Below are 25,622 nucleotides of genomic sequence, written 5' to 3'. Positions count from 1 at the left end.
TTGTTTTCCTTGATTTGTCTAGCTAGACCTTTTTCAGTTTTGTTGGTCATTTCCAAGAACCATCTTTTAGTTTTTTTCAGTTTTCTGTTTCTTTGATTTTTGCTTTTACTGTGATTATCTTCTTCTTTCTACTTATTTTGAAGATTCTTTTTTTAAATTTTTTATTTATTTATTTATTTATAGCTGCATTGGGTCTTTGTTGCTGCACGTGGGCTTTCTCTAGTTGTAGTGAGCAGGGGCTACTCTTCGTTGCAGTGCGTGGGGCTTCTCATTGCAGTGGCTTCTCTTGTTGCGGAGCACAGGCTCTATGTACATGGGCTCCAGTAGTTGTGGCCCGCAGGTTCTGGAGCGCAGGCTCAGTAGTTGTGGCGCACGAGCTTAGTTACTCCGCAGCATGTGGGATCTTCCCGGATCAGGGATCAAACCCGTGTCCCCTGCATTGGCAGGCAGATTCTTAACCACTGCGCCACCAGGGAAGTCCCTTTCTACTTATTTTGGGTTTAATTTGCTTTTCTCCTGATTTCTTAAGTTGGAAGCTTAGATCATAGATTGTAAACATTTCTTGTTTTAAGTATATAAAACTATCAGTTTCCCTCTAAGCCCTGTTTTAAATGTACCTCACAAATGGTGATATATTGTGTTTTTATTATCATTCAGTGCAGAATATTTCCTAATTCCCTATGTGACTTCTTCTTTGTTTTATTTAGAAATATGTAGGGGTTTTTTTTGTTTTTTTTTTTTGGTACGCGGGCCTCTCACTGTTGTGGCCTCTCCCGTTGCGGAGCACAGGCTCCGGACGCACAGGCTCAGCGGTGTGGCTCACGGGCCCAGCCACTCCGCGGCATGTGGGATCTTCCCAGACCGGGGCACGAACCCGTGTCCCCTGCATCGGCAGGTGGACTCTCAACCACTGCACCACAAGGGAAGCCCAGAAATATGTAGTTTTATTTTCAAGTATTTGAGGATTTTCCAGATATTATTCTGTTACTGATTTCTAATTTATTTATATTCTTGTCAGAGAATATATGCTGTAGAATTTCAGTCCTTTTAAATTTATTCAAATGTTTTAAGGCCTAGTAAATGATCTCTCTTGGTGACTCTTCCATGTGCACCAGACACAGTATGTTCTATATGTGTCAGTTAGATATGGTTGGTTGAGAGTAGTTAAGTCATCTATATTTTTACTGACTTCCTATCAACTTGTCCTCTCAGTTACTGAAAGGAGAGTGATGACATCTGCATCTGTATTCGTGGTTTTGTATGTTTCCTTTCAGTTTTGTCCATTTTGGACTCATGTATTTTGGAGCTTTGTCCTTAGGTACATATATATTTAGGATTTCTGTGTCTTTCTGATGAATTGATCTCTTTTTTTCATTATAAGATTTCCCTCTATGTATCTGGTATTAATGCTTGTTCTGAAGTTTATTTTGTTTGATCATATAATAATTCTATTTTTAGTTTTCTGAGTAACCTCCACACTGTTTTTCATAGTGGCTATACCAACTTATAGTCCCACCAACAGTATAGGAGGGTTCCCTTTTCTCCCCACCCTCTCCAGCATTTGTTATTTGTAGACTTTTTAAAAATTAATTAATTAATTTTTTGGCTGTGTTGCATCTTCGTTGCTGTCTGCGGGCTTTCTCTGGTTGCGGTGAGAGGGGGCTACTCTGTTGCAGTGTGTGGGCTTCTCATTGCAGTGACTTCTCTTTGTTGCAGAGCACAGGCTCTGGGCACGTGGGCTGCAGTAGTTGTGGCATGTGGGCTCAGTAGATGTGGCTCACGGGCTCTAGAGCACAGGCTCCGTAGTTGTGGCGCACGGACTTAGTTGCTCCACGTCATGTGGGATCTTCCCAAGACCAGGGCTCACCCCGTGTCCCCTGCATTGGCAGGCAGATTCTTAACCACTGTGCCACCAGGGAAGTCCCTATTTGTAGACTTTTTAATGACGACCATTCTGACCAGGGTGTGGTGGTACCTCATTGTAGTTTTGATTTGCATTTCTCTAATAATTAGCAATGTTGAGCATCTTTTCATGTGCCTGTTGGCCATCATCTGTATGTCTTCTTTGGAGAAATGCCTATTTAGGTCTTCTGTCCATGTTTTGATTGGGTTGTTTGTTTTTTTGTTGTTGAGTTATATGAGTTGTTTGTATATTTTGGAAATTAAGCCCTTGTTGGTCGCATTCTTTGCAATATTTTCTCCCATTCTGTAGGTTGTCTTTTCATTTTGTTTATGGTTCCTTTTGCTGTGCTATTTAGTTTGACAATCAACTCTCCTTTGTCTGATATTCATATAAAAGCCACTCCAGCTTTTTAAGAATTTATGGTTAACATGGTTTAACATTTTCTATTCTTTTATTTTTAATCTTTTTGTGTCTTTATATTTAAAGTGAATTTTTTATAGGTGGCATATAATTGGGTCTTGATTTTTTATTTACTCTGCCCATGTAGTGTGTAATCTTGGCACATTCAAAAGATTTCCCTTGGGGCTTCCCTGGTGGCGCAGTGGTTGAGAGTCCGCCTGCCGATGCAGGGGACGCGGGTTTGTGCCCTGGTCCGGGAGGATCCCACATGCCGTGGAGTGGCTGGGCCCGTGAGCCATGGCCGCTGAGGCTGTGTGTCCGGAGCCTGTGCTCCGCAGTGGGAGAGGCCACAGCAGTGAGAGGCCCACGTACAGCAAAAAAAAAAAAAAAAAGATTTCCCTTTAATGTAATCATTAGTGTTGTAGGCTTTAAATATTCCATTTGCTACTTGTTTTCTATTTGTCCCATCAGCTTTTTCTTTCTTTGTTCCCTTTCTTGAGATCCTTTTGGGTTAAGTAATTATTTTTTAATATTCTGTCTCTTATATTATTTAATAGCTATACCTCTTTTTTAATTGTAAGTTAAAGCTTGAGTTTATCAGAAGACTTTGAATATAAGTTTGTAATTCTGGCTAATAGCTACTTTTCCTTTTTTTCCGTAACTATTTCATTGAGATGTAATATACATGCCATACAGTTCATCCATTTAAAATGTACAATTCACTGGGTTTTAGTATATTTAGAGTTGTGTAACCATCACCGCAATTATTTTAGAACATTTTCATCACCCCAGAACGAAACCTTGTACCCTTTAGCAGTCACCCGCCTGTTTCCTCCAGCCCCACTCCCCACCCCTCAGCCTCTAGGCAACCACTAATCTTACATTATATCTCTGTAGATTTGCCTATTCTGGACATTTCATATAAATACAGTCATGCAACATGTGGTCTTTTGTGACTGGATCTTCTTGTTTTTTGTTTTTTGGCTGCATTGGGTCTTCGTTCCTGCGCACAGGCTTTCTCTGGTTGCGGCGAGCGGGGGCTGCTCTTCATTGCGATGTGCAAGCTTCTCATTGCAGTGGCTTCTCTTGTTGCGGAGCATGGGCTCTACACACGTGGGCTCTGGTAGTTGTGGCATGCAGGCTCAGTAGTTGTGGCTCGCGGGCTCTAGAGCGCAGGGTCAGTAGTTGTGGCATACGGGCTTAGTTGCTTAGCAGCATGTGGGATCTTCCCAGACCAGGGATCGAACCCGTGTCCCCTACATTGGCAGGCAGATTCCAGGGATCGAACCTGTGTCCCCTGCATTAACCACTGCGCCACCAGGGAAGCCTGCTGTCATTTATTAAGTTGAGGAAGTTCCCTTCTATTTTTATTTACCTGAGGGTTCTTATCAGGAATGAATTTTGGATTTTTTGAATGTGTTCTTTGAATTTATTGATATAGTGAGAGGATTTTCCTTTTTTTTTAAAGTCTGTGAAATGGTGACTACATTGGTTAATTTTAAATTTTTAAATCAACATTACATTTCCTGGTAAAAACTGCACTTAGTCATTATGTATTATCTGCTTTATGTAGTGTTGAATTTGATTTTCAAAAAAATTTTTTTTCAGAATTTTTGCACCTATGTTCCTGAGGGATACTGGTCTGTAATTTTCTTTTCTTGTTGTCTTTGTCTGGCTTTGGTATCAGAGTAATGCTGACCTCATGGAATGAGTTGGCACATTATTCTCTCTTCTCCATTTTCTGGAATAATTTGTATAGAATTAATATTATTTCTTCCTAAATGTTTGCTAGAATTAACCAGTGAAGCCCTATGAGTATTGAGTTTCCTTTGTAGGACAGTTTTGTAAAAATTGAATTTATAATCATGTTATCTATTTCTCCTTGCATCTGCTTTGGCAGTTGTGTCTTTCAAGGGATTTGTCCATTTTATCCACTCATTGTCAAATTTATTGATGTGAAGTTTTCAATAATTTTCTTTTATTATACTTTTAAAAATCTGTTGTGATGCCACTTCTCTTATTCCTGTTATTGGTAATGTGTTTCTTCTCTCTCTTTTTCATCTGTCTAGAGGTTTGTAAGTTTTATTGATCTTATTTTTAAAAAACTGCTTTTTTTCCCTCTCTCCATTGTTTTTCAATTTTGTTGCATTGATTTCTACACTGATCTTTATTACTTTTTTGTTCTGCTTTGTTTTGCTTTATTTTGCTCTTCTTTTAAAAAAATTCTTAAACTGGAAGCTAAGGTTGTTGATTAGAGATCTTTCTCACTTTCTAATATAGGATTTTAATGCTATAAACTACCTTCTAAGTAATGTTTTGTTTACATCCCAGAGATTTTGATATGTTTTCATTTTTGTTCAGTTCAACATAACTTTTTGTTGTTGTTGTGTTTTGTCCACATCATGCATGGCATGCAGGATCTTAGTTCCCTGGCCAGGGATCCAACTTGTGCCCCCTGCAGCGGAAGCACGGAGTCCTAACCACTGGACCGCCAGGGAATTCCGTCAACAGAAACGTCTGCTTTCTTTGATTTCTCCTTTGTTCTGTGGGTTATTCTGAAGTGTCATTTAGTTTCCAAATATTTGGAGATTTTTTCCATATATCTTCTGTTATTGATTTGTGGTTTAATTCCATTGTGGTCAGAGAACATACTTTGTGTGACTTGAATCCTTTTACATTTGTTAAGACTATTTTATGGCCCAGAATATTGTCTCTTCTGGTAAATGTTTCGTGTACCCTTGAAAAGAGTGTACCATTGTCAAGTGGAGTGTCCTGTAAATGTCAATTAGATCAAGTTAGTTATGGTGTTATTCAAGTTTTCTGTGTTTTTATTCTTTTTAATTCTCGTTCTGCCAATTATTAATTTATAGTTAATCTCCAGCTATTACTTTGAATTTGTCTCTTTGTCCTTACTTATTCATTCCTGCTTTTTCAAGTTCTGCTTTTAGGTGCTTAAACATTTGGGATTGTGATTAGCTCTAGATGAATTGGCCCCTTATCATTATGAAATGACCTCCCTTTAATCCTGATATTATTCTTTGCTATAAAATTTACTTTGCCTGATATTAATATAACCACTTAGCTTTCTTTTGATTAATGTTAGGTTGTATACCTTTTTCTATCCTTTACTTTTAACCTGTGTTCTTACATTTAAAATGCATTTCTTATAGGTAACGTAATTTTATCTAGAGCTTTTTTGTATTCAGTCTGACACTCTCCTTTTTTGGGGGGTATTTAGTCCATTTATATTTAATGTGATTATTGATATGGGTGGGTTTATCTCTGCCATCTTGCTTTTTGATATATACCTGCCCCATCTGGTCTTTTTTGCCTTCTTTTTGGATTGAGTATTTCTTATTATTACATATCAGTTTTGGCTTATTAGCTGTCATTCTTGTGTTATTGAATGTTTACTTCAGGGTTTGTAGAATGTATCTTTAACTTACTGAAATCTGTCTCAAGTAATACTAAGCCATTCTTTTCTATCATATAAAAATTTCTCAACATTATGCTTGTGTTTTTCACTTCTCCGCATCTGTTGTTGCATACATTTACTTTCATGTAAGTTATAAACCCCACAAAATTGTTAATCATTTTTAAAGTCTGTTATTTTTTAAAGAGATTTAAATAATAGGAAAAAAAGGCTTTTGTATTTCCCCATATAGTTACCATTTCATTTGCTCTTTCTTCCTTTGTGTTAATCCAGATTCCTCTCTGGTATCATTTTCCTCCTACCTGGAGGACTTCTTTAACTTTTCTTTATAGTGCTTATTTGCTGGTGATAAATGCTTTTAGCTTTTGTATGTCTGAAATAAATTTTTATTTCACCTTTTCTTTTTTGTTTTTAAGATACTTTCACTAAATATAGATTTCTAGGTTGAAGATGTTGATCCATTGTCTTCTGGCTTGCATTGTTTCTGATAAGTAATTTATTGTTGTTCTTTCTTCATCTGTGTATAATGTGTCTTTTTTTTTTTTTCTGGCTGCTTTTAAGAGTACTCTGGTTGCAACTGATTTTAAGTTGTTCATTTATGATGTGTCTTGGTGTGATTCTCTTCATCTTTCTTGTGCTTGGGTTTGTTTGATTTTAGCTTCTTGGAACTTTGGGTTCATAGTTTTCATCATATTTGGAAAAATTTTTCTATTACTACCTCAAAATATGTTTCTGTACTCACTTCTTTCCTTTTTTCCTCTTTAGAGACTCCAATTACATGTATATTGGGCCTCTTGAAGTTGTTCAACAGTGTAGCAATGTGCTCTTCATTTTTCTCAATCTCTTATCTTTTGTTGTTTCATTTGAGTTCTTTCTATGGCTGTATCTTCAGGTTCAGTAAACTTTTGTTCTGCATTGTCTAGTTTGCTATTAATCCCATTTGACATATTTTTAATCTCAGATATTTTAGTTTTCATCTCTGTAAACCTGGTATGTTTATGTGTTTTATCAAACAGATACTAAGTTCTTACTATGTTTCAGATACTAAATTTGACAATGTATTTTTTTAAAATTTTATTTATTTACAGTATTTTTGGTCACGCCATAGGGCTAGTAGGATCTTATTTCCCATACCAGGGACTGAACCTGAGCCCTCTGCAGTGAGAGCGTGGAGTCCTAACCACTTGGACGACCAGGGAATTCCCGAGAATGTATTTTTTATTGCAATGCTTTTTCTTTTTTTCCAGCTTTAAAAAAATTTTTTTTAATTTTATTGAAGTATAATTGATTTACAATGTTGTGTTAATTTCTGCTGTATAGCAGTGATTCAGTTACACAAACATATACATTCTTTTTCATATTCTTTTCCATTATGGTTTATCATGGGATATTGAATATAGTTCCCTGTGCTGTACAGTAGGACCTTGTTGTTTATCCATTCTGTATATAATAGTTTGCATCTGCTAATCCCAAACTCCCAATCCATCCCTCTCCCACCCCCTCCTCCTTGGCAACCACAAGGCTGTTCTTCATGTCTGTGAGTCTGTTTTTGTTTCATAGGTAAGTTCATTTTTGTCATATTTTAGATTCCATATACAAGTGATATCATATGGTACTTGACAGTGTATTCTTTTTTAAAAAAATATTTATTTATTTATTTGGCTACATTGGGTCTAAGCTGTGGCACGTGGGATCTTCGTAGCGGCATGTGGAATCTTTCATTGTGGTGTGTGGGCTCTTTGTTGTGTCATGGAGGCTTCTCTCTAGTTGTGGCTTACGGACTCTAGAGTGCAAGGGCTCAGTAGTTGTGGCACGCAGGCTTAGTTGCTCCGCAGCATGTGGGATCTTAGTTCCCCAACCTGGGATCGAACCTGCGTCCCCTGCAGTGGAAGGCAGATTTTTAACCACTGGACCACCAGCACATCCCTGACAATGTATTCTTTATTGGTGACACTTCTAGTTAGAAAGGTGAGGGCAAAAGAACGATTGCAGTGGGCTCAAAAAGTATTGGAGGCAATGATTATATAAATGGAGATTTTCTTTTGAGGCATTGTCTGTAAAAGGGAGCAGAGAAATGTGGTGGTGCCAAAAGGGTATGGTGATATTATCAGGGGGGGCATTTTTTATAAGATGAGGACATTTTATCGTATTTATATGCTGATGAAAATGATTTTGTAAAAAAGGAAAAACAAGTGATATATGGGAAAGAGAGAAGGTAACCTTAGGAAATCTCCACAAGAGGGATTGACATTCATGCCCAAGTAGAGAAGATTGGCCTTAGAATAGAGCACAATTAGGTCATTCTTTTTCACAGGAGGGAAAGCAGAGTGAATGGGTGTAGTTAGAGATAGGTAGGTAGATTTTCCAGTGATAGTTTCAAGCAAACTAAAGCTTTTGACTGCCTTTACTCATATTCACTGTATGTTCTGAACAATCCCTGGCAGTGTTCTAGGTGCTGTACACGCAGCACTGAACCATTTAGATGGCGTCAATGTGTAGAATAGTTCCTAGCACATAATAGCTATTCAGTAAATGTTTATTGACTGAGTTTGGGTATATATACTCAGGTAACTATGTTTAGATTTTTGATATTTATTAAACAGCTCAGTTAGCTGCTTAATGATTATTGCTTTGGTTGGGTTGCTTTTACAGGGTTTTGCTCTTTTATAGCTTGTCTCATGCTCTGAATTTTCAGTGAATACAGCTTCACATATAATATAGCTTAAAGCTTTATATGAAGCTTTAATAGATATTTATTCTCCTTGTGCACTGACCGTATGGACTAAGTCTAATGAGCGGACAGAGAAGGGACAAAGTTTTGATACTCAGGGAATTTGGAGACGGCATCCTAGAGAAGATGACAACAACCGGGATTAGAGCGGGAAGTGCAGGAGTGCCAGAAGCACATGGGAAGAAGAGGACCACAACAGAGAAGATTTCCTACCCATTAACAGATCTGAAAGAGCAGTTCACAGTCATGGGTGAGAATTTGAGTTTAAGAACATACTTGGAGAGCTAGTTTATTAGTGAATCACTATCATTTGCTTAACCATTCTTTATCTGTGCCATTTAAAAGCAACACAACAACAACAAAAAAATCCAGTCTGTTCCATGTTGTTCTCCAGCTACTCCTCCACTTTAGAGTTAATCTTATTAAAGAGTGGTTCATATTTGCTGTCTATATACTTTCCTCCATTTAATCCTCAGTGCAAGCTGATCTTGCTTTCACTCTCAGTGTCTCACCAAAGACATTAAGATCACCAGGGGCCCATTTTGGCAACTCCAATTAATGTTTTTCATTTTTTATCTTCATTGAGCTTCTCATGAGTATTGAATGTTGTTTAACCTATTTCTTCCTTGTCTCCCACTATACACTGCTCATCTAGATTTACTTTGTTTCTTCAGTTGCTCATTTTTCTCTTCTGTCTCTCCCTCTACCATTAAAAGTAAGTTTTCCGGGCATTGTGTTGAGTACTATAAGAGAATTCAAAAGAAGAAATGTGTTCTGCCAATGTGTCAAGCATTTGGTTGTGGAAATGAAGTAATACAAAAGAAAGAAAAAAGAATTACATGTTAGTGTTTAATTGGCTGCACAGTTAAACATGAGGAGAAGTCATTTTTCTCCCAACCAAAAAGCAAAGAGAAAAATAAGCATGGTTCTCTTCTGCTGTTCCATATCTTAGTGAAGCTAGAAAACCTTATAGGAGTTATGTTTGGCACTTTGCTCTTCATCACACCTCATAGACTGTCACCAAGTCCTAATGATTTTAACTCCTTTAATGCATTTCAATTTCATTCATTTTTCTCCATCTTTATTGTTACCGCTGTGGTAAGTCAGTGGTCTCCAGAGTGGAAAACATATACCCCAGTGTTGTGTGCATTAGAGAATGGGGGATGGGGGTGAAAAGTTTATTCTTATTTTTTAGTTCTAAAAATCCCAATTTATTTGCTTTTTAATTTTAAAAGAAAAATCAAATACGTACATTTTGCTGTCTCTTGATCCAAATGGCAGATGGTCACATTTTATGTCTGGTATGTGAGGTATCCCAAGAGAAGTTTAGGTCTTTTCAATATGGAAAATTGATAGAGTTGTTTTCATTCATTTGTTCTTCCTAGCTGTGTCATATTGCAGTTTTAAGTGTGCTTGGTTAAGATGATTTACAGATTGTATTAACTGGTTTTAATTCAACTAATCTTCACTAATGCACAGATGGCTTAAAAGACCTACCTGCAGTGAAACTACTGGATGAAAGTAACACTAAAATGCATTTCTGACCAAACAAGAAAATGGCAGAGTTGAGATTGTCCTTCTCCTGTTATGAGCTCTTCATCTGCCACTACAAAGTAGAAACAAAGATGCCATAAGCAGAAAAAATGCATGTTTATCATTAACCTTGCCTTTAGTGTATATAGCAAGTGCCTTGAGATAGTAACTGATGAAACTGAAAGCATCATAATTTGTACTTAGTGATATTTTGAATTATGTGGTATTCAGTTCAGTCGTTATACGTAGATCAGGCCTAATAAAATTTTATTAAAAACTTCTTTTGATGTTTCTCCCAGTGTTCTATAATCTTTGTTTAAAAACTCAGTCTTTTTACTCCAATGAAAATGACTGAAATCCACTACAGAGAGAACACAGAGAAAACATACTAAAATGCGTTCTTTTGTCAGGAAACACTATTGAAACAGGCTTAGAAAGCAAAGCTAAAGATTCAAGAAACAAATATTAGAATAAATCATGCAGTGTACAAAGTTAGCTATATATAGATTGATGAAAGTGCAGGTGCTTCTGGTAGTTTAAGATATTGTTAGATTCTTTTTTAGTTATAAAATACTTGAAAAGCAATTTTTTGTGTGTATACCACTCAAAGAAAGATATAACAGAAGTTAAATCCTAAAGTATAAATAATTTTTCTTCCTCCTTCCTTCATGGAGAACCTGTGTGGCACTCCCAGATACCTTTTATACTAATGCAGAAGTCCACTGATTATTTGTTTAATGACATAAGAAGTTAGCTCACTTATAAAAAAAAAAAAAGAAAAGAATTCATCGAAAGGCAGTGCTTAATCCATAATGATTCTGAAGAATATCTGGCTCTGACCTAGTCGCCCAAACCACTACAATGTTAGTATTTTAAAATAATCACATCAAAAATAAATGTAGTCTCTGTACCTCTCTATCTTGAATTATATAAACGCATAATTCAAGCTAAAAAAACCATGAATTAGACATCCCCTTCCCTTCCTTTCTCTCCCTCCCTCTTCTCTCCTTCCTCCCTCCCTCACTCCTTTCTCCCTCTCCCCTCTTCCCTCTCACTCTTTCACACACAAGTCCCAAATACATTAGATCTTTTCATAACATATTTAAAATAATAATAAATTAAACCCTCTTCTTAGAATAAAAGTGATGTCTTAATGAGTGAAAAAGTGACTGCTTCAAGCTAGGAAAACAGGATTTAAAAAATAATGTCATTACTATGTATTTTTTATTGTTGACAGAAACTATGACGATTGTCATATGTGCAAACTTTAAAGACTTAGAAACAGAATTTTCTAACTTCAGTGGGTTTTGAACCTATTTCCTAAAAATATTAAACCACAACCTTTTATTTTCTTGAAAACCTGTTTTGTATCATTGAACATTGGAAATCTATTAGCTCAATTTCAACAGAAACCTTTGCATAATTAAGGTATAAATTGAAATTTTGATATCGTGATTTAGTAAGTATAGCACTTCCATTTGTATAGCTGTGTCTTTGTGATGTCCAATGAAACCAAATATCAAGCCAGTTTTGGTGTCAGACCTTTGAAGCACTATATATTTTGTGTGTGTGTAAGAAAAGTGTTGTTGTCATTGATAAATATAATTTTTAAATTACTCTAGAATATTATCTGAGCCCTTTAAAATTTCAGTATTTTGGTTTTACATAATATATACTAGTTAAATAACAATGCATACAGTATACGTATTTGGGAGATACAAATGCAAAAATTTCTTAGTGGTGGGAGGTACATGATCAAAAAAGCTTGGAGACCAGTTTGTTTAAGCTGTTGTCATCTCCTATTTGTACCACTGCAGTTATCTCCTAACAAATATCTTTACTTCCATTCTAGATTTCTCAAAGCTGTTCTCTACTTAATAGCCAAGGTAATCATCACAATATGCAGATGTGCTTGTATAATTCTTCTGCTTAGTAAATTGCACACACACACAAATCTTTAATATGGTCTATAAAGTCTATAAACTATGTGATCTAGCCTCTCTGGTCCTGAGTCTAGTTTCTTAACCCTCTTCCTTCTGTACTTTTTCCTCCCATGGGCTGCCTTTAAGTTCTTTATACTAGCTGTGCTTCTGTTCTTTCTTGCCTTTACACATGCTTTTCTCTCTACCCTAAACACTTAACCTTTCCCTTCGTTTCCCAGTTTACTTCCTACATAACCGTCAAATTTCATATTGAACAGTACCTACTCAGGGAAGCCTTTGTTCATTTTCCCAATCAGGGGTGTGTGTGTGTGTGTTTGTGCGTGTATGTATGTATCTGTATGTGTCTGTTTCGCGTGCACACACACACACAATTGTAAGCTCTTTTATAATGCTGTGTAAGCATTTGCCCTTCATTGTACTTAACACAATTGCTATTTTACCGTGATTTGCATGAGTAGTTGCAAAGATATTCATTGACATTAAGCTCCATGAGGACAAGGCCCATGTTAGTTTTTGCTTAATTCTGTTTTTCCAGTACTTAGATATGTGAGTGAATGTTTTATCAAGGAGTTTGGGTTTCATCCCTAGGAAAAACAAAGAGCCATTGGAGGCTCTGTGAAAAATAGGAGTAATTATGACAAATACTAAGACTTGGGCTTTAGAAAGGTCAACTAGAGGCTATAGCTGAGTGAAGGAGAGAGAGACTAGAGCCAGGAAAATCCATTAGTTGGCCATCGTAGATGAAGAGAGGTGAGGACCTAAAGTCTTTGCAGCGTAGATGGAGAGGAGAAGGTGTTGCATGTAGTAGATGGTCTGGAGACAGAATCCAGTAGCATTGGTAACTAGCTGACTGATTATTGTCAGAGCTGAGGGGACGGAGTCAGAGATTACTTAAAAGCTTGGGCTATTAAACTTTTAGGCCATTTACTAGGTAAATGAGTATAAGACAATTAGCCTTTCAAGGGGGGTGGAGAATTCTCTTCATTTTTAATAAGATTCACAGGAGTGACCTCTTGGCCACTGCTGTATTTAAAGAGTGTTTTAGAATAGCTTTATTGAGATATAATTCACATACCATGCAAATTATCCATTCAGAGTATACAATTAAATGGTTTTGATTATATTTATAGACATATGCAACCATTACAACAGTCAATTTTAGAACATTTTGGAAAATCCGTGGTGGTCCAGTGGTTAGGACTCTGTGCTTTCACTGCCAAGGGCCTGGGTTCAGTTCCTGGTCGGGGAACTAAGATCCCACAAGCCACATGGCACAGCCAAAACTAAACAAACAAACAAACAAATAAATAATTTTTTAGAACATTATCACCTCAAAAGGAAACTCCCTACTGTTTAGCTATCAACCTTTTCCCCTCTGTTCCCCTCCCAGTGCTACCCAACTACTAATCTGTTCTCTATAGATTTCCCTTTTCTGGACATTTCATGTAAATGGAATCATATCATATATGGTCTTTTGCAACTGGATTCTTTCACTTGGCATAATGTTCAAGGTTCTTCCAAGTTGTAGCATGTATCAGTTCCTTCATTATTTTTTATGGCCAAATAATATTCCATTGTATAGATGTATATCATTTTGTTTCTGAATTCATCAGCTGATGGACATTTGGGTAGTTTTGAGCTTTTTGTTTTGTTTTGTTCTGAGCTTTTGCCTACTATGAATAATACTTCTGTAAACCTTTGTATGCAAGTTTTTGTGTGGACATATGTTTTTGTTTCACTCGGTTATACACCTGGGGGCAGAATTGCTGGGTCATATGGTAACTCTATGTTTAATCATATGAGGTACTGCCAGAATGTTTTCCAAAGCAGCTAGCCGCACCATTTTGTATTTCCCATTAGGCTTTCAATTCCTCCACATTCTTGTCAACACTTGTGATTATCTGTCTTTTTGATTCTAGTCATCCTAGTAAGTGTGAAGTGGTTATCTCATTGTGGGTTTGATTTGTATTTCCCCCCAGTGACAAATGATGTTGAACATCTTTTCATGTGCTTTCTGGCCGTTTGTATATCTTTTTTGGAGAAATATATAGTCAGATCCTTTGCCCCCTTTATCATTGGTTTACTTGACTTTTATCATTGAGTTGTAAGAGCTCTTTATATATTGTAGATACCAGTCTCTTATCAGATATATGATTTGCAAATATTTTCTCCCAATTTGTGTGTTGTCTTTTCACTTTTTTTTCTTAGAATATTTTTGTTTTTATTGGCATTATTATTATTTTATGGTAGTGTCTTTTCACTTTCTTGATGGTGTCCTTTGAAGTACAAAAGTGCTTAATATTGTTTTTGGGGTTTTTTTGCGGTATGCAGGCCTCTCACAGCTGTGGCCTCTCCCGTTGCAGAGCACAGGCTCTGGACGCACAGACTCAGCGGCCATGGCTCACAGGCCCAGCCGCTCCGTGGCACGTGGGATCCATCCGGACCGGGGCACGAACCCGCGTCCCCTGCATCGGCAGGCGGACTCTCAACCACTGTGCCACCAGAGAAGCCCAAAAGTTCTTAATATTGATGAAATCCAATTTACCTGTTCGTTTCTTTTGTGTCTTGTGCTTTTGGTGTCATGTAAGAATTCTTTGCCAAATCCAAGGTCATTAAGATTTGGGCACTACATTTTCTTCTAAGAGTTTTGTAGTTTTATCTCTTATCTCTTACATTTAGGTCTTTGATCCATTTCAAGTTAATTTTTTTTAATATTGTCTGTGGTAAGCATCCGACTTCATTCTTTTGCATATGGCTGTTCACTTGTCCCAGAACCTTTTGTTGAAAAGAGAATTCTTTCCCTGTTGGATGGTCTTCACACCCTTGTTGAAAATCAGTTGACAATTGATGTAGGTTTACAGTTTTTTTTAACACCAAAACTATATTTTAGCTTAGATACTGTTAGGATTTCTCTTTCACAGATAATTCTGTCATTAAAGGAAGATTGTGCTTATTTTTAAGTAAGCTGTTACAGATGTTAGGGATATTTGTGTAATCTTAGTACTACATTGTGTACCACAGACTTCACCTAGAAAAATGCACAATTTGCACTTGTGAAACAGCTGTTCTGATCTTGAAAGTTGAGTTTGGAAAGTCATGTTTCTTTCACGGACAGTGACGTTTTGGTTTTCTTTTCTTTTTGGCTTTCTTTTTACGGATGCTTCCTGAATGCCAGGCACTGTGCTAGTAGGGCTTACAAAGAAGTATATAAAACGAGTATGGAAAATCTCTTCCTCAGTTTGCTAATTGTAAGATATTGGGAGCAGGGAGAGGAAGTAAAATGACATGGGAATAACATAGTAGGAGTTGCTAGTTCATAAAAGTGGTATATTTTGAGTCTATATAGTTTGTACAGCTATTTTCACTCTAGTATATGGTTATTAGTATTACTTTTTTAAAAATAATATTTTCTTAAGACCAAGAATTAAATTAGGATATGAGTACCATGGATGCTGCTGAATAGAAATGAATGATAAAGACTTACATAGCTTGATGCTTTTTGTATTAAGCTCTGGGAAACTGTTATTGACCACAAAATTGCTGAGGCTGATCAGATGGAATCATTAAATTCTTTTGGTGTTTTTTTCTTTTATGCATTCTTAGGAACTCAACAGGATCTTTCATTGAATTAGCTGGAATTGAATAGTTTAATTTGAAGCATTTTTCTCTAATGAACCTTTTTCTCTTAATGTCACTATACAATTTTATGTCCCTTTTTCTTAGGAGTCTCAGCAGTCCAATTTTGGCCCTGGAGAACAAAGTGAGTATTTCTTTTCCTCTTGGTTTTCAAATTAAGCTGTTTGTTGCACATTCATTTCTCATGGTCACATCATGTATTTCTTTAATAGTTCTTTTGTATGTCTTATCCCAGTTTTTAAAATTTTTTTGGCCACACCGCATGGCATGTAGGATCTTAGTTCCCCGACCAGGGATTGAACCTGCATCCCCTGAAGTGGGAGCGAGGAGTCTTAATCACTGGACCACCAGGGAAGTCCCTTATCCCAGTGTTTATCTGATGATCAGTAATGGATTGAACTGAATCTTGGCTTGAAAGATGAAGAATTAAAGATCATTGGAGATCAAAATTAACTGTTTTTACTAAGTATTTGAACTAATAGTTCAGAGTTCATGAATTCAATTTGATGGGCACCTCATAACCCCAAGAGCCATACTTCTGTCTTTCCATCTCCTTCATGAAGATACTGGGTTCTATTATGGTAAAACTCCAGGCAAGAAGGAGTCATTGTAGCTTACCATGGCTCTTCTCTTCCCATATCTATATTTATCTATTCTTCCTGGGTGTTTTTGGCTGGGAAGAAAGTCTCCTGTCTGCTACACAACTCCCCTCCACCTCCACTCTCTTGGCCTCTCAAAAGAACTTGAGGGGAAGATAGCCTTGGGGAATTCAAGTGTGATTCAAAGAGTTGATGGCTGCGTGAATTGGTAATGGTAAGGTCAGGAACCTTGCAAATGTTTGGGCTTCACCATATAGCTCTTTAACAAAACAAATGTTCTTTTGCCAAGAGCAATAACTTTTCAGGTAGATTTACTCTGGTAATAAGCTATTTTGGGAGATTAATATGTGGAGCATTTTAATCCTTAGTTGTCTTTAGTGATCTTAAAGCAGAGACAAAACTAGAAGAATATCCATTTTAAGGTTAACAAACTTTTTATGTATCTGTTTCTTCGTTCTGCCTTAAAGCTGCAGTTACAGGAAAAAAAGGACCCAACATTGTTGATATACAGCAAATAGCTAGCTGTAGGCCAGAAAGTTTACATTTTCTCTTAAAATCTTCTAAGACTGTCTCATCCTTACTTCTCCCCTTCCCCCATTCTCTCTCCCCAAAGCTCCCTATTGGCACCCGGGCTCATAAGCTTCACCTACTCTTTATTACCTGTATATTTCACTTAATTTATTTTAGAACTGTTTTTATATCAGTATAAAGCTCTAGTTAATTATTTTTAAAAAGCAAAATTGTATTATATTGTTGAAAGTATTGTAATTTGTTTATCTAGTCCCCTGTAGATGGACATTGGTTTCCAGTTTTTGCTGTTGCAAATCATACTATAATAAATTGTGTGTGTGTGTCTGTGTGTGTCCGCGTGTCTGTGTGTTTATGTATTCCTCTAGATATACCTGTAAGGTAAATTCCTTTCCTTACAATTGCTAGGTCAGTGGATATGTGCATTTACAGTATTGGTAAGATAATATTATCAGATTGCTCTCCAGAAAGATTGTATGAGTTTAGAGCCCTACCAATGACATAGGAACATGCCTATTTCCACCAGTATTTCATATTATCGCATTTTAAGGTGTTAACCAAATTGATGGATGAAGAATTTTATCCCAATTTTATGATTTATATTTCTTTGAGGTTATATTGATAGATATTTAAAAATATAAATAGCCATACTATAGTTGCTGATTTCTGCATTCCTTTTTGTTCCAGAAAGATATAATCCTTCTTCTAAAACTTCCAATGGGCACCAGTCTAAATCGTAAGTTTATGGCTTAGTAAGTTTAATGTTTGTCTTTTTTTGCTAAAAGTCTAACTGTAGTCTCGATATTTAGAACAACACTTAGAAATATGTACTTAATCTTTTAAGGCAGCGGTAGGCAAACTTTTATATAAAGGGCCAGATAGTGAAATAGTTTAGGCTTTAGGGGCCAAATGGTTTCTGTCTCAACTACTCAATTCTGCAGTTGTAGCATGAAAGCAGCCATAGACTATGGGTGTGGCTATGTTCCAATAAAACTTTCTTTACAAAATAGGTCTAGATTTCGCTTGTGGATCATAGATTGCCTACCCCTGATCTTCGATTGCGATTACACTTTTTTCTCATCTTTCAGAAGTGTGTGTGTGTTTGTGTGTGTTGATAGCTTGTTTTTAATTTTAAAAAAAAACATGAAAAAGTATAGGATTCTTCTTAGTATGCCCTCCATTTGACCACTAAGTGTAGAATATTAAAGCAACATAGTTCATACTGTATAAGTTTTCCTGCTTTTATTTTGTAGGTAGACCCAGGAATATATTGGCTTGACCAAAAAGTTCATTCGGGTTTTTCTATAACATCTTACGAAAAACCCGAATTAACTTTTTGGCCATCCCAATAAATCAAAATACGATAGGGTTGTATATTGGATGATAATAAATTCCACGCTTAAAGAATGAACTAACTACTGAATTCCTGAGACCACAATTTAACCCAATGATTAAAACAAAATTCTAAAGAAACTGGCCACAGTGCTAGCTTTATACCATAACCACAGTGTATACTGATAACCTCAGCCTCTTCAGCTAAACATAGTGGGAGCTGAGAATGAAAATATATGAATACAAGGAGATTAGCCTCACTGCTGAAGAATTCAAATTATGTAAATTCCTATTTATCATGTTTATTCATGGGCAGAAAACTGATGGGAGCTTACCGTGTATGTGCATATCACTTTGGTTGCTGACAGAACAAAAGCATGAAGGACCTTGAGCGGTCTGGTAAAAGCTTTGACATATTCACATGTGTAAACAGGTTCACTGAGCTGCCATTATTAAAGCATAAGGGCTGAGAGAATTCAGAGTAAGTACATTTCTTTACAGGAAATCAGTCATAAAGATGCACTAAGCCCTTGTCCAAAAGAAAAAATTCTTTCTCTCTGTCCCACTTAATTGGTCATCCTTAGAACACTTTTCCTAATTCTGTAAGCATGTGGTTACTTTGTTTCAAGGTGATCTTTTATGTGGTACTCTGAATTTGGGATCAGATTTAGAAACTCAGGTTAAGCTTTGAGCGGGGAGTATAAGTAGTTGTTGGAGTGAAAGAAGATTTCCTTTCCGCTGATTGGAGACTGTCATGAAATTTTAAGAAGAAAGGTAAATGGAGCTAGTGGTAATGAGAAATTAAACATTTTCTAGTTGTAGTTCTCCCTAAGCTTTGTATTAATTTTTCCTTTCTTGTAAAAAGGCAAGGAGTGTTTTGTGGTTCATTACTAAGTTTTTAATTTTGGTCTTATGGCCTTAAGGAAAATTTAAATCTGTAATTTTACTTTCAAAAACTAATTCCAGAAACTATCAACTTATAGTATTTATTTGTGGTTTTTTTGATCAAGGAAGATTTGGAGACTGGAGTTTATTTTTAATTTATACATGGTTATTTCTCTTGTATAACCAAGGTTCTTACCCAAAATTGTTACATCTGCAAGGATCAGTCGTCTTTCATAGCAAGGCATTTATGAACTAGAACTTTGTGTGTTCTGGTTTTCACAATCACCCAAGTGTACATCTCTCTTCATGAAACATTGGGGACAGTGAAAGAGAATTGCTGATGCTTTCATTTTATCTTCCTTCCTTTTAGGAGTTATATTTCTCTAGTGGACTGTTGGGTATGCATATGGTCATTTGTTTTAATAATGGAAGAGTTTGTGTGTATGCAATTGGAGAAAAGTAGAGATAACAGAAGTGAGTATAAGAGTTTGTGGAAGGTAGCTTTTGTTTAATTAGAAAAGAAAGATGAATATTGTACTTATGGAAAAGTGAGCTTCCAAAACTGTTAAATTCCACCTTTCTTAATTTTTTACTCTAGATGTGCACCAGACCAGATAGAGTAAGACTTACTTGTTGTTTTCTTTATTTTTCAAGTAAATCTTTGGCTACCACAGTGATTATTCCTAGAATTATTGGTAGATATTTAATACTCTGGTATGCCATGATGAAGTTCCAAAAATAATAATTCTTTCTGCGTTTTCCTTTTAGTATGTTAAAAGATGACTTAAAACTAAGCAGCAGTGAAGACAGTGATGGGGAACAGGTGTGTCTACTACTATATAATTTTGCCAGTTTCATACAGTGTTTTCATTGTAGTTTATAAGAATTATAATTGAATAATACATTTATGATTCAGTTATTTAAAATAAGTTCCTTCCTGCTGTCTGACACTAGAATGTTATAGTTTTCCACTTTGTCTTTAAACCTCCATTTTTTTCTTATTTAAAAAAACTGGCTTTTCCTTAATACTTATCATATACCAGAATATACTCATGAAGCATGAGATTGTTGACAAGAACTATTAACACAGCTTTTAATCTTATCCTGGCAATTATTCTTTAGGTAAAAACAGTATTTTTGTAAGTGTTAAGTGACCATTGATGCATACATTAGAGAAGCCAGTTTTTCTATTAAGATTTCAGATATTGTTCACATCAAGCAGATAGAGTACTATTTATTCATTCACAGATTTCCTCTCATGTTTTAATCTTAGGATTGTGATAAGACAATGCCAAGGAGTACACCTGGAAGGTAGGCATCCTTTTATTTCTTGTTTTATTTAGACTGGAAGGGTCAGTCTGATAACAGTGTAGTGATAGAGTAATTGAATATACTTATAAAAGTAAATACTATCGATTATAAAGTAAGTATTATCTATTGTGATGACGGTTTTACAACTCTGCAAATTAACTAAAAATCATTGGATTGTATACTTAAAATGGGTGAATTTTATGGTGTGTAATTTATACCACAGTAAAACTGTTTTTTAAAGGTAAGTACTAATGGCTGAGCCGCATTTCAGATATTTTTAAGGAAGTATTTATTTCATTTATAATGAAGTTTTAGATTCATAGAATTATAAGAGCTTAACAAATAGTAAACATTTTAAATAAAGTTCATTGTCAAATTTGAATGCTTACCTGTTGTCCCTCTAAAAAAAAAAACTTTTGGTCGTTTATATGTTTTATCTCTTTTAGTAACTCTGAACCTTCACACCATAATAGTGAAGGGGCAGATAACTCCAGGGATGATTCTAGCAGCCACAGTGGATCTGAAAGCAGCTCTGGATCTGACTCAGAGAGTGAAAGTAGTTCCAGTGACAGTGAGGCAAATGAGCCATCCCAGAGTGCATCTCCTGAGGTGAGAGGGGGGCAAGGGGGTGCCTTCCATAGGCCCTCGGAAGGCCCCTGGTGATGGCCAGTAAACACTAGTTTCAAATATAAAAATGAAGGAAAGAAGATTACATATTCTGACAAAAAGAAACTGAACTGTGTATCTTGGAGGAAATTTAGATACTTCAGTGTCCTTGTTATGTGAACATATTTGGTCTAGAATAGGGACTATTTGCAGTCATATTTTAGGTCACTAAAATATTGGATTTATTTACTTTGGGTTTTATTTTTGTTTCAACCTGGTAATGTTATTTAGTTATGGTGGAAAAAAAGTCTTAAATAGTATAATTTCACTATAGGTTGATAAAATGTTGTTAAAAATCTCTGTGGTACCTACATCATTTGTTTACTTTCTGGAATTAAATGTACTGTATGGTCATTTGGATTCCTGACAGGGATATTCAGTAATTAAATGCTATATATAACATTAAGCCTTTTGCTTTGGTTCAGTCAGAACAATGAAAAACAAATGCCTTTGTGGCATTAGGCATTATGTTTTTCCCTCTTCCTCGAGATTTTAAAGGAAGGAGAAAGTTTCAGTACTGAAAAAGCATACTTCTTTCTCTGTTTTTCAGCCTGAACCACCACCCACAAACAAATGGCAACTTGATAATTGGCTGAATAAAGTGAACCCACATAAAGTGTCACCAGCTTCTTCTGTGGACAGTAATATCCCATCATCTCAAGGCTATAAAAAGGAAGGCCGAGAACAGGGCACAGGGAATAGCTATACTGATCCAGGTGGTCCTAAAGAAACAAGTTCTGCTACTCCTGGACGAGACTCCAAAACTGTCCAAAAGGGATCAGAGAGTGGGCGTGGGAGGCAGAAGTCTCCTGCACAGAGTGACAGCACAGCACAGAGGAGAACTGTAGGCAAAAAACAACCCAAAAAGACTGAGAAGGCAGCTGCTGAAGAGCCCCGCGGAGGCCTGAAGATAGAGAGTGAAACTCCTGTAGACATGGCTACCAGCATGCCCTCCAGCAGACACAAAGCAGCTACCAAAGGCTCAAGGAAACCCAATATAAAAAAGGAGTCCAAATCTTCCCCTCGACCTTCAGCAGAGAAAAAGAAATACAAGTCAACAAGTAAATCTTCCCAGAAATCAAGGGAAATCATAGAAACAGATACCTCATCCTCAGATTCGGATGAAAGCGAGAGCCTTCCTCCTTCCTCACAAACTCCTAAGTACCCTGAGAGTAATAGGACTCCCGTTAAGCCCTCCTCAGTGGAGGAAGAAGATAGCTTTTTTCGGCAACGAATGTTCTCTCCTATGGAAGAGAAGGAACTTCTTTCACCCCTCAGTGAGCCTGATGACAGGTATCCACTTATTGTGAAGATTGACCTGAATCTCTTGACTAGAATACCAGGAAAGCCTTACAAAGAAACAGAGACACCCAAGGGGGAAAAGAAAAATGTTCCAGAAAAGCACACAAGAGAGGCTCAGAAACAAGCCTCAGAAAAAGTTTCCAACAAAGGCAAAAGGAAACATAAGGTTTGTAAAGGGTTTTTGTTGTTGTTGTTGTTTTTTGAACATCAGCATCTAAAATGCAATGGAAATCTCAGTGAGCCAAAAAATAGCTAGTTGAGTCAGCTATGAGGGGAAATAGAGATGAGCCTAAAGCCCCAATGAAGCTCCAGACATAAGAGACTCTTGAAGACCATTCTGCCTCTGCCTGTCTCCTTTAGTAAAGAATTATAGTTTCTAATCAAATAAGAAATGAGCCAGTGCTTCTGTTCATGATGTGTGCTGGCCAGTATAGAGGCGAGAGTGAAGCAGAGATTGCAAACTGGCCTTCACAACATTCTTTAAATTTTGGTTTTCAATGTCTTTAGTTGGGATTATTTACTCTTCAGGTTGTCACAGTCCCTAACACTTTTTTCTCTCTTAACACCCAGACCAAGTCACACTTTTTTTTTTTTTTTTTTGCGGTACGCGGGCCTCGCACTGTTGTGGCCTCTCCCGTTGCGGAGCACAGGCTCCGGACGCGCAGGCCCAGCGGCCATGGCTCACGGACCCAGCCGCTCCGCGGCATGTGGGATCTTCCCGGACCAGGGCACGAACCCGTGTCCCCTGCATCGGCAGGCGGACTCTCAACCACTGCGCCACCAGGGAAGCCCCCTCACAGGTTTTTTATATCAATACCTATAAGTCAAATTTTGATTTTATAAAATGTATGTATATCACCAGGAAACTGGGTGATGATCCCGCATCTTGCGGGATCTTAGTTCCCTGACCAGGGATCAAACCTGGGCCCCGGCAGTAAAAGCACCGAGTCCTAACCACTAGACCGCCAGGGAATTCCCAGTGATGATTTTTGAGATTTGCTGCTTTGGTAAAATTAAGTGTCAGGGGCAGTTCCTGAAGATACAGCAGATAGTACTGAGAAGAGACTCAGCCAAGGATAATGAAGAATGTGGATTCCTTTTTCGCATGTTTTCACATGTCCAACTTTAATCATTTGTGTATGGGAACAAATTCTTTTGTTATGGCAGAAAGTTTGCAATATTCATGCCCTGATATTTAAGTCAATAGGAAATCTTAAATGCATCAAGCAAGTATCTTGGGGATTATAGACAGGCCCATAGGTTTTGTTTCAGCAAAAACGTTTTTCAAAAATCTTTATAGGCTTGGCTATAAGCAAAAAGATGGACAGTAACAAGTATTGGTGAAGATATGGAGAACTGCAGTGCTGGTGGGAATGTAAAATGATGTAGCCACTTTGGAACATAGTTTAGCAATTCCTCACAAAGTAAATATGTAGTATTACCTTATGACCCAGCAATTGCACTCATAGGTGTATACCCAAGAACAGTGAAAACATGTCCATACAAAAACCTGTACTTGAAAAGTAGAAACAACTCAGTTGATGAATGGATAAATAAAATGTGGTATATCCATACCACCATATATTCAGCCATAAAAAGAAATAAAGTACTGACAAATCTTACAACGTAGATGATCCTTAAAAATATTATGCTAAGTGAAGGGAGCCAGACACAAAGGCCACACATATTGTATGATTACACTTTTTGAAATGTGTAGAATAGGCAAATCCATAAAGACAAAATGTGTAAATTAGTGATTGCCAGATCTGGGGGTGGAGCGAATGGGGAGTGAGTGCCAATGGAGAACAGGGTGCTTTTCGAGATAATGAAAATATTCTAAAATTGATTGTGGTGATAGTTGTACAACTTTGTGAATATGCTAAAAGCCATTGAATTGTGTACTTTTAAAGGGAATTTTATGGTATGTGAATTATATCTGAATTATAATCTCATCCCCAGCCCTCCCCAAATCATTAGGCTGAAAAGATGCCACTAAAAGGCTATTGCAGCATTTCAGCTCTTCTCATCTAAAACAGGAGGCTCCTTCTCAGACTTAAAACCGAATTTATTGAACATCGTTCAAATGAATTCTTTCACGTCACATTTATCTTCTTTCTGAAGTTTATCAGAGATAAACTGTTTGAGGGTAACTAGTACTGGAAACTGAAATTTGATGAATAGAAATCAAACCTAGCTGCTTTTTTTCTATTTTTCATGCAGAATGAAGATGATAACAGAGCCAATGAGAGCAAGAAACCCAAAACGGAAGACAAGAATTCGGCAGGCCACAAGCCATCCAGCAACAAAGAGTACGTTTGCAAAACATGTTACATGTGTGTCAATCTGTTATTTGCTATTGGGTACTTTCTAACATGCTCTTAGACTGTTCCTTTTAGTAAGTGTATGTCATACACATCTATACACAGTCATATACCAAATAGTGGGAGGTTTTGCTTTTAGCTAATTGGGATGAAAAGCAATTAAGATTCAGTCACATCTTCCTCTCTCCTTTTTTTAGTGGAATAGGAGGTATTTATAGGATAAGAATTAAAGTAAAGCTTTACCACTTTCAGGCTCGGTGACAAACTTAGGTATAACTTGCAGGAGACTTACGAGCATTAATATCATCATTCACCATTCATCTTTTCGTTAATTTATTCAACCACTATTTATTGAATACTTGTGTGGCAGGCCAAGGTTTAGGCACTGGGTATACAACCATGATGGGGGGAAACACCAGACAAAATGTCTGCCCTCATGAAATTTACAGTTTTATTTTGTTTTGCAGAAATCATGTGTTCTAGTAATCAAATAGGGAAAAACAAATTTGTCTTGAAAGCAGGCAAAGTCAAGTGGAAAAAATCCATCACTCCTGTATGACCGTGTGGAGAAATGAGGGCATTTGTTTGGTTTGGCAGGTCATCTAAACAGAGTGCTGCTAAAGAAAAAGATTTGTTGCCTTCTCCTGTTGGGCCTGTTCCTTCAAAAGATCCAAAAACAGAGCATGGTTCTCGGAAGAGGACTATTAGTCAGTCTTCTTCCTTAAAGTCAAGTAATAACAGCAACAAGGAAAATAGCAGCAGCAGCAAAAACAGTTCCTCCACATCAAAGCAGAAGAGGACTGAAGGGAAGACTTCCAGTAGCTCTAAGGAGGTCAAGGTAAGGCATTGGGGGCTTGAGCCTTTTGAAAAAAAATCTCCTTGCCATGTGACTTCTCCAAGGTGACACTGTGCTTTGAAAATTTCGTAAACATCTTAATTTTGTAGACCTGTGCATTTTTACTCTCAAAATGTCATAATCTTGTTAATAAACTTGTGCAGTGGTCTGAGACCATGAAAGGAATGAAGTCATCTGGCCATATGCATATTGGTTAGGGTAGAAACCCATAATTGGAAAAGTTGGTTATGGAAAAACAGTTGAT

General features: G+C 36.8%; 1 protein-coding gene across 2 annotated transcripts in view; it reads left to right on the top strand.

Annotated features, from left to right (window-relative positions):
• The window catches only part of AFF4 (ALF transcription elongation factor 4), an 88,607-nt gene that overhangs the window by 42,133 nt on the left and 20,852 nt on the right, over window positions 1-25,622 (top strand). For both annotated transcript variants that reach the window (XM_030869647.3, XM_030869644.3), the window contains 8 exons: window positions 15,666-15,702; window positions 17,393-17,441; window positions 19,691-19,745; window positions 20,196-20,233; window positions 20,680-20,842; window positions 21,450-22,367; window positions 24,422-24,510; window positions 25,120-25,360. In XM_030869647.3, coding sequence (XP_030725507.1) covers window positions 15,666-15,702; window positions 17,393-17,441; window positions 19,691-19,745; window positions 20,196-20,233; window positions 20,680-20,842; window positions 21,450-22,367; window positions 24,422-24,510; window positions 25,120-25,360 — 1,590 coding nt within the window. The remainder of the gene's footprint in view (window positions 1-15,665; window positions 15,703-17,392; window positions 17,442-19,690; window positions 19,746-20,195; window positions 20,234-20,679; window positions 20,843-21,449; window positions 22,368-24,421; window positions 24,511-25,119; window positions 25,361-25,622) is intronic.

Source organism: Globicephala melas, chromosome 3 (assembly GCF_963455315.2).
Source record: "Globicephala melas chromosome 3, mGloMel1.2, whole genome shotgun sequence".
Classification (NCBI taxonomy): Eukaryota; Metazoa; Chordata; class Mammalia; order Artiodactyla; family Delphinidae; genus Globicephala; species Globicephala melas.
Note: the sequence above shows the minus strand (reverse complement) of the source record. Positions and strands in the feature narration are given on the sequence as shown.